Source organism: Chiloscyllium plagiosum, unplaced genomic scaffold (genome assembly GCF_037043375.1).
Source record: "Chiloscyllium plagiosum isolate Xiang-an unplaced genomic scaffold, Cpla_swu_hap1 HiC_scaffold_43, whole genome shotgun sequence".
Taxonomy (NCBI): domain Eukaryota; kingdom Metazoa; phylum Chordata; class Chondrichthyes; order Orectolobiformes; family Hemiscylliidae; genus Chiloscyllium; species Chiloscyllium plagiosum.
The window spans coordinates 11756311-11769618 of NW_028270181.1; the positions used below are offsets into that span (position 1 = coordinate 11756311).

A 13308-nucleotide genomic window follows, 5' to 3' on the forward strand; every position below is an offset into this window, starting at 1 on the left:
TCATTCCACTACCTAGATCCTCGAGAAAAAACTGGATCTACTGATTCTGGGGCATTAGTTCATGACAACCAACATGCCCAGAACCAGTTAATGACAGGTGACCCCTGCATTGCTTTATAAACATCTGCTACCATGTTCAATTTTAAAAAAAAGTGGTTCAAAAGCAGGTCATGTTAAGAACACTTTTGTGGTACAGCGAGCCTTTCAATTATGTTTCACAAAAATCGTGGTGCATTTCTAGGTCTAGTTCTCAATGGACAATATTCGTGATCAAGTGAACCAATTGTTGTGTCCCTGACCTCTGCCTTTTTCTTTCATTGTATAGCCAAATGGACACATTTTATACAATGAATCAAGTAATTTCTTTAAAACAGACAGGTGAATGAGGCAGCCAAGCAAACTTTTCCCTTCCTAGGCTGCTGCAGTACAAAGTAACATGTGAAAAATGTATAAAACAAGATGTTGACATGAGGCGCTTTGCTGTGCCCAGAATTTGCTAGCAGTGGATGGGGCAGGCAAATGAGAGCATGACGCACACTTACATCCAGTGAGGGTTCCGGCATGTCGGACGTTCCCTGACCACCAGCCTGACCTTCCAAGGTGGAGGAAGGGCGAAAGGTCAGATCACTGTGCGGATGGTTGCTAGAACCAGCCTGCCGGGGCTGCTGGCTAGGACCACTGTGGTGTAATGGCTGCCCTGACTGGCTGCTGGGGTGAAGTGCGTGCAAACCTTGCTGCATGGAACTATGGGACTGATCAGTACTGCCGGGATGAGGCATCTGCGAAGGAGGAAGCAGGAGAGAGTGAGGCCACAAGGTACAGTGCTCAAGATGTCTGAAGAATGTTAATACCAAACCCAGCCATTAGACAGGAGAGAAAGCCAATCCCCACTTCAAGAAATTTCGAATCTCACTGGAGACTTAGAAGGAAATCAACTCTGCAGCATTAACTTGCAACATCTAACCACTATCACACTTTGAATGATTAAGAAAACCTCCCTACAACTGGAGAGAAAAGCGTCATCTAAAGACTCATTCACTGTGAACATCTCCCAATGTTACCACTGAAGCTGAAGATGCTTGCCTCTCTCAGTTACCATCAATGGAACCTCACAATAGCTCATACTGGGTCACCTTAAACAGAAAGTATCCTTCTTGTTTGCTTGAAATGAACTTGCAAATAAACTATCGCCCCAAACCAAAAATGATCCTTCCTAAACCACTTTCTGAGGAAACGTGAGAAATATTAATAGTGATCTACCCTTGAAAATAATGTTTAGCAAATAACATTGCAAAAATATTATGGACATTTTACTAAACCTCTGTACAGGTTCTTCTATTCAGTCGCTGTGGGTAGGCATTGAGAAGGGGATATGATCTCTAACACAGATTAGCTAGAACGCTGATTCAAGTACTTGCTTTACAAAGAGTCTTTTGTTAGTTACTGCTTGTGTGTCATGAAACAAGTCTTGCCACTCTCCTGTCCTGACATGAACAACAGATTTCACATTGGGCTCAATACTGCAGAGTTGAAGATATTCCTTGCTCCCAAAACGCCAACCTCTCTGAAAAACACCCTTTCTCCCTGTGTGTATGGACGTGTGTGTTTGTGTGCGAGTGCGTGTGGAGGTAGAAACAGATTATTTTTTCAGGGAAGCTCCATTATGATAGCTGTAGCTTTCCAACATCAGAGGACAGACAAGTAAATAGATCTCTGCCTTTGATGTGGTGGTGAGAAATGAAAGTTTGCAGCAAAAACCTCCATACTCAACACAGTACCATCAGGGTCTTTTATTTTTCCCTGAAGAACAGACTGCTCCTCAATACAATTATTGAGTTAAGAGAATACGCAGGATCCAACCCAATTTTATTTTGGCATGGGTGGGATGAACAAGCCCATCCAACAATACCAGAAGTATTGCTCAGGTGGGAAAGGCTGAGCTTCACCAGATTGGGGAGACTTTTTATGAACCTTCTGTAGTTTTATTTTTACACATTCTGTGTAAAAGATTGTCAACCTGGTAAGGTGACTTGTAACCGTCTGGCGCTCCCTGTGAGTGACAAAACAATGGGATGTTTGTAGCAACTTTAACAACATAAAGTGCTAGTTGCCCTTGTATTCCATTTGTGTGAAATAACAGTGAAATAAGCACAGACAAAAGCAGACCAGATTTGTATGGAGAGAGAAATAAAAACAAGGCAGATGAAAAATGTCAGTACTGTATAGAAACATTCCAAGCCACATTACACACTCAGAAACACAACCAGACAGGAATATTTGCAGAGAGTTAGTTAAGAGGACTTTGGGTGGCAAATTCACTAAATTACTTTCCAACGTTTCCCTCTGGGATTATCAGCAGTGCTTTGATCTTTGCTGTATCTCACCTTGTCCCATTAACATAATTCACATCTGTGCTCCCTATCTGTCATAGGTTGGTTTGGAATACTGTCACAAGCACAGGTCCCCCACACTGGACACTGTTTAGGCTGAATGCATCCCAAGTGCAAATGCAAAAGGTCATTGTTTGAAACAGAAGGGGAGAGACGCACACAAATGGCATCACTTACCTGGTCAGGCATGGAGTGGCTGAGAGGCTTGTCAGGAGTCATAAGGCTGTTGGGCATGTCTGGAGGGTGCGACAACTGGGGCCCATGCATGAAGTCGTTCACAGAAGTACCAGCAGGGTTGCCATGTGGGAAATCGAAGTTCCCATGGCTGGGGTAAGTGTTACCTTTTGGGAGGATTATGACAGTGTTATTAACAAGTCTGCCTTCTCAAAACAATCTGCATCCTGTTCAGGACTGAAGCTGGCTCAGAGAAATTGGTGCATCCTAAACAAAAAACCCAGCTCCGACAAAATGGAATATTAGCTTCCCCTCTCCTCCCTGTGTAGACCTTGTGTTGCCAGTTGCAAAAATGAACATTTCAAGAGGTGGACGGAAACTCATGGGCTAAATGATGCAAATCTCAATCATTTTGGAAAAACTCAGAACCATTTTTTTCTTTTTAAAAAACCACCAAACTATTTTTTTGCCACCTCCCAACAGTATATTCAAAGTGTGACATGCTGGAATAAGTTTTCACTTCCTCTCAGTCCGCAGCTCTGAGCAGAGGGCAGTTTGACACTTTGCATTAAGGACTGTTAATATTTCACTTTTTGTTCTCAATGCCACAATGTTCTCAATGCCACAAGGCTCTCTCATGTTTTGACAGTGGAACACTGAAGTTTTTGGTCTGTGATTTTCTATCTGTTTCTCTCATACACATTTATCAGGCAATGACTTCCTTCAGCCCCTACACCTATGCTGTGACACAAGTCCAAATGTGGTCTGGCGCAGAAACGGACTTCATTACTCTGCATCCACTACAGACCAGGATACCTTCAGTTCAATTTCCAGCTGACACTCAGTACAGCATAACATTTTTAAAATCAAACTCTCTCAGTATGCAGGCATAGCTGGACGGGCCAGAATTTGTTGCCCATTTGTCGCTGCTCTTGAGAAGGTTATGGTGAGTTGCCATCTCAAACTGCCGCAGTCCATGCAGTCTGAACGTTAAATAGCTGTTATTACAAAGGGAGTTCAAGGACTTTGAGCCAGTCACACGGAAGGAATGGCAATAAAGTTCCAAATTAGGATGGGGTATGGCTTGGACGGGAATTTGCAGGTTGTGCATCTGTTGCCCATGCCCTTGTACATGGTAGAGATTGCGGATTTGGTAGATGCTGGTGAAGCAGGCTTGGTTATTTGCTGCAGTGCATCTCATACATGATACGCACTGCTCTCACTGGGTCTTTTTCAATTATTTTACAGGATGAGGGCATCGCTGGCAAGGCCAGCATTTTAGGGCGGCACGGTGGCACAGTGGTTAGCACTGCTGCCTCACAGCGCCAGAGACCCGGGTTCAATTCCCGACTCAGGCGACTGACTGTGTGGAGTTTGCACGTTCTCCCCGTGTCTGCGTGGGTTTCCTCCGGGTGCTCCGGTTTCCTCCCACATCACAAAGATGTGCAGGGTCAGGTGAATTGGCCATACTAAATTGCCCGTAGTGTTAGGTAAGGGGTAAATGTAGGGGTATGGGTGGGTTTCGCTTCGGCGGGTCGGTGTGGACTTGTTGGGCCGAAGGGCCTGTTTCCACACTGTAATCTAATCTAATCTTTAATACTCATCCCGAATTGTTAAAAGCCAACCACATTGCTGTGGGTCTGGAGGTACACGTAGGCCAAACCAAGTAAGGATGGCAGTTTGCTTCCGTAAAGGACACTAGTGAACCGGATGGTTTTTCCGACACTCAGCAATGGATTTATGGTCATCATTAGGCTCTTCATTCCAGCTATTTATTGAATTCAAATTCCACCATCTGCTGTGGTGGGATTCGAACCCAGGTGCCCAGAACATTACCTGGGTCTCTGCATTAACAGTCCAGTGATAATACCACTAGGCTATTGCCTCCCCTATTGTGCGTTGATGGTGGAGGGAGTGAATGTCAAAGGCACTGACTGTCTTGAAGGGAGTTGAGCTGTACCCGTAGGAGCTGCACCCATCCCGGCAAGTTGAGATATTCCATAACCTTTGTGAACTGAGGTGGTAGTCAGGACTCTACAAGTGGTCTTGGTGCTCTTAAACCAATGAAACAAAACAAAATGACTAGGATTCCTGCTATATGATGCCAGCCAAACATGTAAGCTAACTGAGCATAGCTGTGAGCATGGCTCTGATATGTTCACTGATCATTCAGCCTCTTGATGGTCAAGTAAAGATCATATGCCCTTAACTTGGTACATTCACTGCAATTCTAAAATGCATAAGGTGGATATGGGTGGCAAGACTCATCAAATGTCTTCCATTTATAAGTCGTATACAATGTATTCTACTGGGAATCACTCCATCCACTCAATTCATTGCCTGATGTATTGAAAGAAATATCTTTTTAAAAAATCATTGATTCCCCATTGTCACCACTCAAATCAAGCAAAGCTGCAAAATATTCAGCCACCCTCTCACTTCCACTCTTTAATTCTTGTACCTTGTTCTCCAGAGCAAAGGAATCATATTGCGACAAATACGTCTGACACTTTCAATCTACAGAGTAAACCTCCCAGTAACCAAGCCTAATTGCAACAGATACTTATCCTTGTTTTAAAGGGGTCTCAGCCTCAACTACTTTTAATCTAGGCATTACATACATGTTGGTCAGCACCTACTTACAGATGTAGGACCTATAAAATTGGGTGCATTTGCTCCTCAGAATGACATTGTATTTTTATGTTACTTAGAGTCATAGAGTTTTACAGCATGGAAAGAGACCCTTTGGCCCACAGTGTTTGTGCTAGCTGTGTGTCCATGCTGGTCATCAAGCACCTATCTATTCTAGTCCCATTTTCCAGCACTTGGCCCATAGCCCTTGTATGCTATGGTGCTTCAGTGATCATCTAACTGATAATCTACTATTTGTTGTATCTTGAAATCTACCTGAAGCAAACCTCTATGTTTGGGATCCAGTCTTGAATTAAGGTTCACTATCTATTTTACTGTTTATAACATTCTAGAATCCAGCTGGAAGATGGGAAGTTGCTCTTCTTTGGGCCCGATTGCAATGTCTATCTCTGCGTCTGGTACACTGGGACTTGGAATGAAAGATTCCAACAAGCAAAATACACTCACACTAATGCTTTTGACACATACAAAAGACACATATTAACCTGCAGAATGAAAAAAATAATAATTCTGTACAGATATCACAGTTGAGAAGAACTTAAAATAAAATCTCTTGACAACAGCTTTATTTAGTACCCCAGGAAGCTGGATAAATGCAATGCCGATGATATGTATGGATGAATAATTAAATTCTAAATTCATGATGGAACCTACCCGGGTTGCCATATTCATTGCCACTGTTGCCTCCCGGTGGTGGAGGTAAAGAAGGATATGGTGAAGGTCCGGGTCCCAGAGCTGCAATCATCTCCATGACATTTGGCATAATCATCTGACTGGGACTCATCGTTTTAAACCTCTTGGACAGTGGACCATCTGGATCATCTTTGATGTGAATATCAGACTTCAGTGGAACTGGTCTCCAACTGCACGTTGGATCAATGGTGACCTCTTCAAACTCTGAGCTGGAGTGATACAGAGGAGACTTAACAAATAGCTACTACAAAATACTTAAAGTAATTGCTTATTTCCTGCAGGTACCTATCACTTAACAAATGAGAAATGTCTTATACCAACTGATCTTCAACCTTTCACCCACACGAAGAAAGCTTGCCAGATCACGCTGGCTTCTTCTGAACTTGAAGCAGAAAATTTATGCTAGTACTAGTCTCTAAATAGCTTTAGATGAGTAGAGAGTTTACAACACCTCTGCATAGGAATACTAGATAAACAAGTTTAAAAAGAGCTCAAATTTAGTGGCAACACCACAAATGGTACTCTAAATTACATGCATCCAGTGTCAGATGAGATCAGGATTTCTGGATGTTACTTCTCAATCAAACATAATTTAAACAGATGGGAATTTAGACTTTTGGAAGGGATATGGTAAATGTGATTTGTATTTGAGGGTAAGAGCATTTAAATAGCAGGTTCCATGATCGCAGGATAGCACATGATCAAGAAAGTAAATTCTGAAGGCACAGCTGCCAATTTGTGAACAGCATGATTTCACAAATAGCAATAAGCTCTGCTACCAGATAATCCTCTTTGCATGCACGTTGTTGATCTCTCAAACATTAGCCAGCACACCAAGAGAAGACCCTTTGACTTTCTGGAAGGTATTATTGAGTCATGGAGTTATACAGCACGTTTCACACGTTCTGCCATGTTAGAACAAGTTGTGGTAGTCATGGCTGCCATTGCCTCCATAGATGGAAGATAAAAGCATCCTCATTTATAATTGTGGAATTCCTAAAAAGACCAGGCAGCTGCACTCAATTTGCTTTTCACAACAACCAGACAAAAGAAGAACTACCACCTTTAGGAAAACCTACTTTTGAATGTTGGATAGGATGCTCCACATATATTGGTCAACTTCAAGTCCTTCCAGGAGAGCTGTTTTACTGTCATCGGAAGAAAAAAAGTATTGTCAGTAACTTCCTTACAAAAGTGGACACATATCATTTCAGGACGAAGTGCAGCAATCACTCAATTTCTGTGAAATTAAAACTAGCAGGAGTTTTGATAGGGTGTGTGGAGAGAAGTTGACTCCATTCAGAGGAGGGTCAATGGCTAACAGAGGCAGATATGGGACAATTGGAATGTGGATTGCTTTTACGTGACCACCTGTGATCCGGAACGTACTTCCTGAAAAGGTGGTGGAAAAAGATTTGGTAATAATTTCAAAGGGAAACTGGACAAATAACTGAAAAGGAGACATTGTATGTCTGTGATGAAAGAGCAAAGAAATATGATGAATTGAATAATTTTAAAAGCTGGCATGTAATGGGCTGAATGGCCTCTTTGTTGTAGAGTTTTTGATGACAGAACAATGAAAAGCTAATTCTTTGAAGATGTTGGGAGATTTTTGATTTTCAAACTTCTGCTGAAGTGAATAAAAACCCAAGATCAACCATTGCACCACATAAGTTTTGGAGTTGAATATTGAAGACTTTTGATGGAAATGTAGTCTGGCAAACCTGCAAAACCTGCAGAATAAACATGTCCTGGCTAATGTCAACATGGAGGAACTCACTCTCGAAATCGAGAGGGGTTTAGAGCACAATTGCGGTGTCAAGGGGTTAGACCAGAAGAAAGGGACTCTATAGAGAGCCAGTGTGGACCTGATTGGCCAAACAGACTCTTTCCATACTGTAATGACTCTGTGACAAGAAATTATTTGTGTTCAGATGTTCTATCTGTCACTGTTTACTGAATTGAGCAGGGAGGAAAAACAAACATTAGCAGAAAATGGTCTCCACTGTGTTTTATGCACATCACTCAAATTAATCTCCCGTGGGGATAAAGAAATCTCCACATTTAACTGAGAATTCCCATGGGTAATTTTTCTGTGCTATTAAAAACAGAAACTTGGATAGACCCAACAGAGAAATGGTAAGGATTCTGTGCAAACTGATGTCCTTTTTACTTACAAGTAAAAATGATACCCTGCACGAATAAAGCATTTCATTTTATCCCTGAGCAAGTTACTGCACTGTTATATCAGCAAACAGGGCAAACCCCAGCAACATAAATGACTAGTTAACCTTTTAACAGTATTGAAGGAAGGAATAGTGGCCAGGATGTCTGGGAGAATTTCCTACTCATGTTGGAATAGCATCATGGAATCTTGGAAAGGCAGACCCATCGTGCAGCCTGTCTCACAAACCAACATGCAGCATTAAAGGAAAGTTTTTAATGTTATGTTTTATCCACTCGAGCTATGGAACTACAAATTGTTATATCTAAAAGGAAGCAATATTTTTAAAAAAGCATCCCAAAGCAGCGAACAAACATCATGGCATTTCTTGGGTGAAGATGCACATTTCTCTCACAATGGTTCAATGTCTCGCTCCACAGATACTGCCAGACATTTGCTGCTTTTATTTCAAATTTCCAGCATCTGGAGTATTGCTTTTATTTTACTTACTTGCAAACAGGGCATCTCCATGTTCCCCTCTCACAGTTCAGTTGCAAGTACGATTCCAAATCAAAACACTGTAGTAACAAGGGAATGACACAGAAAATCCTATCAATGCATACTGGCACAGAGCATCTGAAACATTAGTCAAGATTAGACTGCTCACAAATTCTCCACACCATGGGTTACTCGCACTCAGTTAGTCAACTCTCCAATTTTAGCTTTAAGCTGGTAAATCACCCTTTCAGATATAATCTAGCTCTCACCTAACAACCATGTTAGCATTAAACAAATCTGATTAAGTGACAATCCCTGATCATACAAGGTTGTCAATACACAGGGAAAGACAGGATGGCGGGAATACTAACCTGTACGTGTTTACAGTCATGGCCTCTCGCTGGTAGCTGGATCCGCCTGAACGTGATGGGACATTTCAGAGACACCTTGATTGCTGTCTGTTCCACTCCATCTTCTCCGTTTAATGTAGCACTGCCCGAGGAAGCTGCCACACTGCTGAAGTTCCTTTTTACTGGTTAACAAGATGGAATTTATTAGTGGTGTCATTGTCACAGATACAGATGCAATATACTCTCAAAACAAGTACACTTTTTATTCTTGACAACAAATGAAATGATTCCGCCAGAATTCTGTATTATTCCAGTCACCATATTATTCCAGTACCTGACATCTCACTCAATTTGACCTTTCAATCTGATTACAGTTGTTTAAAAGCAAAATGTTGGACATAAATCTGAAGGTGTCTTCCAAGCGACAAATGTGGCTGATGTTGGGATTTGTGTGACATTTCTCTGGTCTCTCACCTGGCAAGAGGCTAAGGGAATGCCCAAGGAGTCTTAAAAACTCGGTTTCTGTCCCAGCGCTACACAGGACCATATGATTCAAATTCTGATGTGGACTTTTGAGTCAAGTGTGAGAAACAACTTGGTGACAATCTTCTATCTTAACAGTAAAGCTAGTTGGTCTTGTACGCATGTGTGAAAACTGGGTAAGAGCTCAGATCTGCTAACCATGTCATCGTCAAGACCCACAAATGTATAATGGGCACATCGAATTCTTAGGGAAGGAAGACTGAAGCCATAAGACATAGACAAACTTGTCAATGATTACCTTCATGACAGAAGTGGAAATAATTTCTATCTAAAAACAATGGTTGATAGCTCACTCTGTAGCAAACATCTAATGACAGAGTGAAGTATGCCAGCGTTGGCTTTGACCTAGTCACATGGCATACATTTTCCACAACAGATCACCATTAGCCCAAAGAAAGGTCCTTTTCTGTTTCTTTTCAAATTGCTGTTCTTTCAAAGGCAGGCTCTGTAATAGTCAACTTCTCTCAAAGTCCTCAGGTTAGTCAGCTCTGATGTCTGAGACTGAGCAATAGATTGTGAACAGCAATGGGGGTCAGTCAGTCTTGGAAGAGGCCATTCAAATTACCCCCAAGAGAAATTAAACACATTGGGTCTATGGTCAACTGTGAATAACTGATCTCTCCGATTTATGGCACACAAGCTGATGAGGTTACCCAATAGCAAAATTAACACAGAGGCCTCAATTTTCCTTTCTACTTTGTGAAATAATCTGAGACGTTTACGAGGACATCATTTATCCACACCTGATAGATTATATACATCCTTTAAAAAGACTATGTCCATATGTGATTAGCATACAACTCTACCTCATCACATAAAAATACTGATAGCTTAGAACAGAATTGTTACAGCACAGAGGAGACCATTCAGCACGGTGTGCCTGACTGGCTCTCCAAAAAGCATCTTGATTTAGTGCTATTCTCCTACATTTTCCTATACTCTTGCATTTTGTTTCTATTTAAATAATCATCACTCTTGCCTCACTGAACCTGTCTTCACCACACTTCCAGACAGTGCATTCCAGACTGAACCGCTGTATGTGTGAAAAAGCCTTTTTCCCCCTCACAGTACATTTTCTTCTTTCGCAAATTGCTTTCAATCTATGCTCTCTTGTTCTTGATTCATTTCATGAGTTGGAAGGTATTTTCCCTGTGTACTCTATCTAGCCCCCTCTCACGATTTTGAAAACCTCTACCAAATCTCCTCTTAGCCACCTTCTCATGAAGGAGAACAGTCCCTACCATTCCAATCTATCCCCTTAACCAATTTTCTGATCTCCTTCCCTTCTGCCCTTGTGTCACCTAAAACATTAGATAAAGAAACTGTGCATTTGTATGTTTTCATTCTGGGCAGTAGTAAGGCTTCCACTTGGTTTCCCTCAACCAATTTTCTCTGCTGTAATTTGGAATTATCTGAAAAAACATCAAAAGAGGATACTGGAGCACAGTTATTCTGAAGACATGTCAGTGCATTGGGTAAGTCTAATAATCTTTGTTCATTCAGATGTCAATATGATGAAAAGACTCTAACCTCTTTGCAATGCATGAGGCAAGAACTCCTGAAAAAGATTTTAAAAAGTGTATACCCATTAAATGTAAAATACTATCCCTGTCCACCTACTTTTTGTGATGCAGTGTTCAGCAGGGAGAAGCCTTTTCTTCAACAAGCCTTGAAGCACTGAGCGGACTGATGGTCTGTGCACTAACTGAAGTACAAACAAGTGCGACTGCAAGGAGAGAGAGAGATAGAACAATGGGATTAATGACATTCAGGAAGCATAAGGATATTTTTTTCCAATGAGTAGTACATATCAGATTATTCCCCAGGCAACAGATAAAGCTGTACCTCAGTAGAACTCTATCAAACATGGTACTTTGAAGATGATAAATGTGTTACAGATTCATAAATCTGACAAAAAAAAGGAACTGTCCTCTCCAAATTTAAAAAAAAAATCAATGATCTTAAATGTGTAGCCAGTATCCCTTACTTCACATGCTGTGTGCATGCTATTTACTGATACAAATGAATCCATCATTTGCTCCCCAAAAAGCTTTTCTTTTGGCAGGAAGTTTTGTTAGTCATCACTCTCTCCCATGCCAGCACACTTCTGCCTCACTGGGCAAGATTAGGATTTTTCACTATTACCAACCAGCAGCAGGAACTGAACCAAACCAGTTTTGAAATTACTCTTCACAGGCAGGACTCAACGTTATTTCTTCATTTAAAGGTTTTAGGAGCATAGACCACACTTTCAAGTTCCATGTACTGGAAAGTTTTGAATATGAGTAGACAGTCATTTCATGGTGTTTTCCTCTGACACACACAGCTGTGTCCGAATGTAAAACGTATATGAGACAAAAATAGAAACTGCTGGTTTTACAGGAGGAATCCAGTTCTGAGGAAGAGTCACTTGACCTGAAATGTTATCTCTGATTTCTCTCCACAGATGCTGGCCTGCTGAGCTTTTCCAGCAATTTCTACTTTTATTTTTGATTTACAGCATCTGCAGTTCTTCTGTTTTTTATGTACAAACACAAGAGCTATACAGTTGTTGCTGTAAAGCTCACACATCACCAGTAACCAACTTCAGGCTGTATCAACTTAAGTGGACTATAGAGATCAATGACTAACAGCTCAAGTTAGATTACACAAAGCTTAGCAACAAAGTAATATGTTGTGCATAATACATTGTAATGCTCTTTCCATTTGAAGACATCATATGATCTAATGAGCAACAAGAAACATCTTTGGAAATCTATGAGTAACTAATAATAAAACTTGAACACAGTGGATGGCACAACTGAAATGTGTATGCAGGATAAAATTCATAAGAAATAAAACACACACAGCATTTATTGTCTCTATGCAGATCCCTCAAAGCTATTTCCCAATTTCTCTTACTACGTCTGATTTCTCAACATATTCTACATCAGATAACGAACTGGGATTTTCCTTTAACTCTCTGTTACCTACACTTAGATACCTACTTTTACCAATTGTATTTTAAATGAGGAATTATAATTTTCCACAAAAATACAGCCAAAGGTATGTGAGGGTTGGATAACTAACAGGAAACAGGCAGTCAGCGTGAATGTGTATTTTTTTTTAGAACGACAGGATGTGAAGAGTGATGTGCCACAGGGACTTCAACAGTTTACAATTTAGATAAATTACTTGCATGAAGGGACTGAAGTTTTGTTGCAAATATGCTGAGGTGTAAAAATAGATAAGAAAGTAAATTGTGAAAAAGACAAGCTATAAAAAGATATATGTAGGGTGATATGCCAAATGGAGTATAATGTGGAAAAAAATGAATTGTTCATTCTGGCAGGAACAATAAAAAAGCATTTTTCTAAATGGTGAGACATTGCAGAGCTCCTAGATGCAAAGGGATCCAGGTGTCCTTGTGTATCTATTACAAAAAGTTGGTAAGCAGGTACTCGTATGTTAACATTTGTATTCAGTTCATTCACGATAAAAGTAATGAGGTTGCACTTCAGTTAAACAGGGCTCTGGCTCTGACTCTGACCAATACTAGTACAGTTTTGGTCTCCGTAATTAACAAAGGATGAAAATGAGTTGAAAGCAGTTTAGAGAAGGATTATTAGGTGCATATCTGGCATGGGATTTTTAAAAAAATACTTTTTCTTGAGATGTGGGTTTGTTTGCTGGGGCAGCATTTATTGCCCATCTCTTGTTGGCCTTGAGGTGGTTGTGGTGTCTTGCTGCAGTCCATCTGGTGAAAATGGATCCACAATGCCACTGGGGAGGGAGTTCCAGGATTTTGACCTTGCAACACTAAATGAATAGTGATTTATTTAAAAGTCAGGTTAGTATATGGTTC

The 13308-nt window shown here is 40.9% G+C and overlaps 1 protein-coding gene across 20 annotated transcripts in view; it reads right to left on the reverse strand.

The window, feature by feature from the left end:
* zmiz1a (zinc finger, MIZ-type containing 1a) overlaps positions 1-13308 on the reverse strand; it is a 445305-nt gene that overhangs the window by 7754 nt on the left and 424243 nt on the right. For 18 of the 20 annotated variants that reach the window (XM_087982374.1, XM_087982371.1, XM_087982364.1 and 15 more), the window contains 7 exons: positions 11085-11190; positions 8943-9103; positions 8584-8651; positions 6989-7057; positions 5871-6118; positions 2568-2731; positions 543-779 (listed from right to left, as the gene is read on the reverse strand). In XM_087982374.1, coding sequence (XP_087838500.1) covers positions 543-779; positions 2568-2731; positions 5871-6118; positions 6989-7057; positions 8584-8651; positions 8943-9103; positions 11085-11190 — 1053 coding nt within the window. The remainder of the gene's footprint in view (positions 1-542; positions 780-2567; positions 2732-5870; positions 6119-6988; positions 7058-8583; positions 8652-8942; positions 9104-11084; positions 11191-13308) is intronic. The other 2 variants (XM_087982377.1, XM_087982378.1) reach the window with 1 other exon arrangement.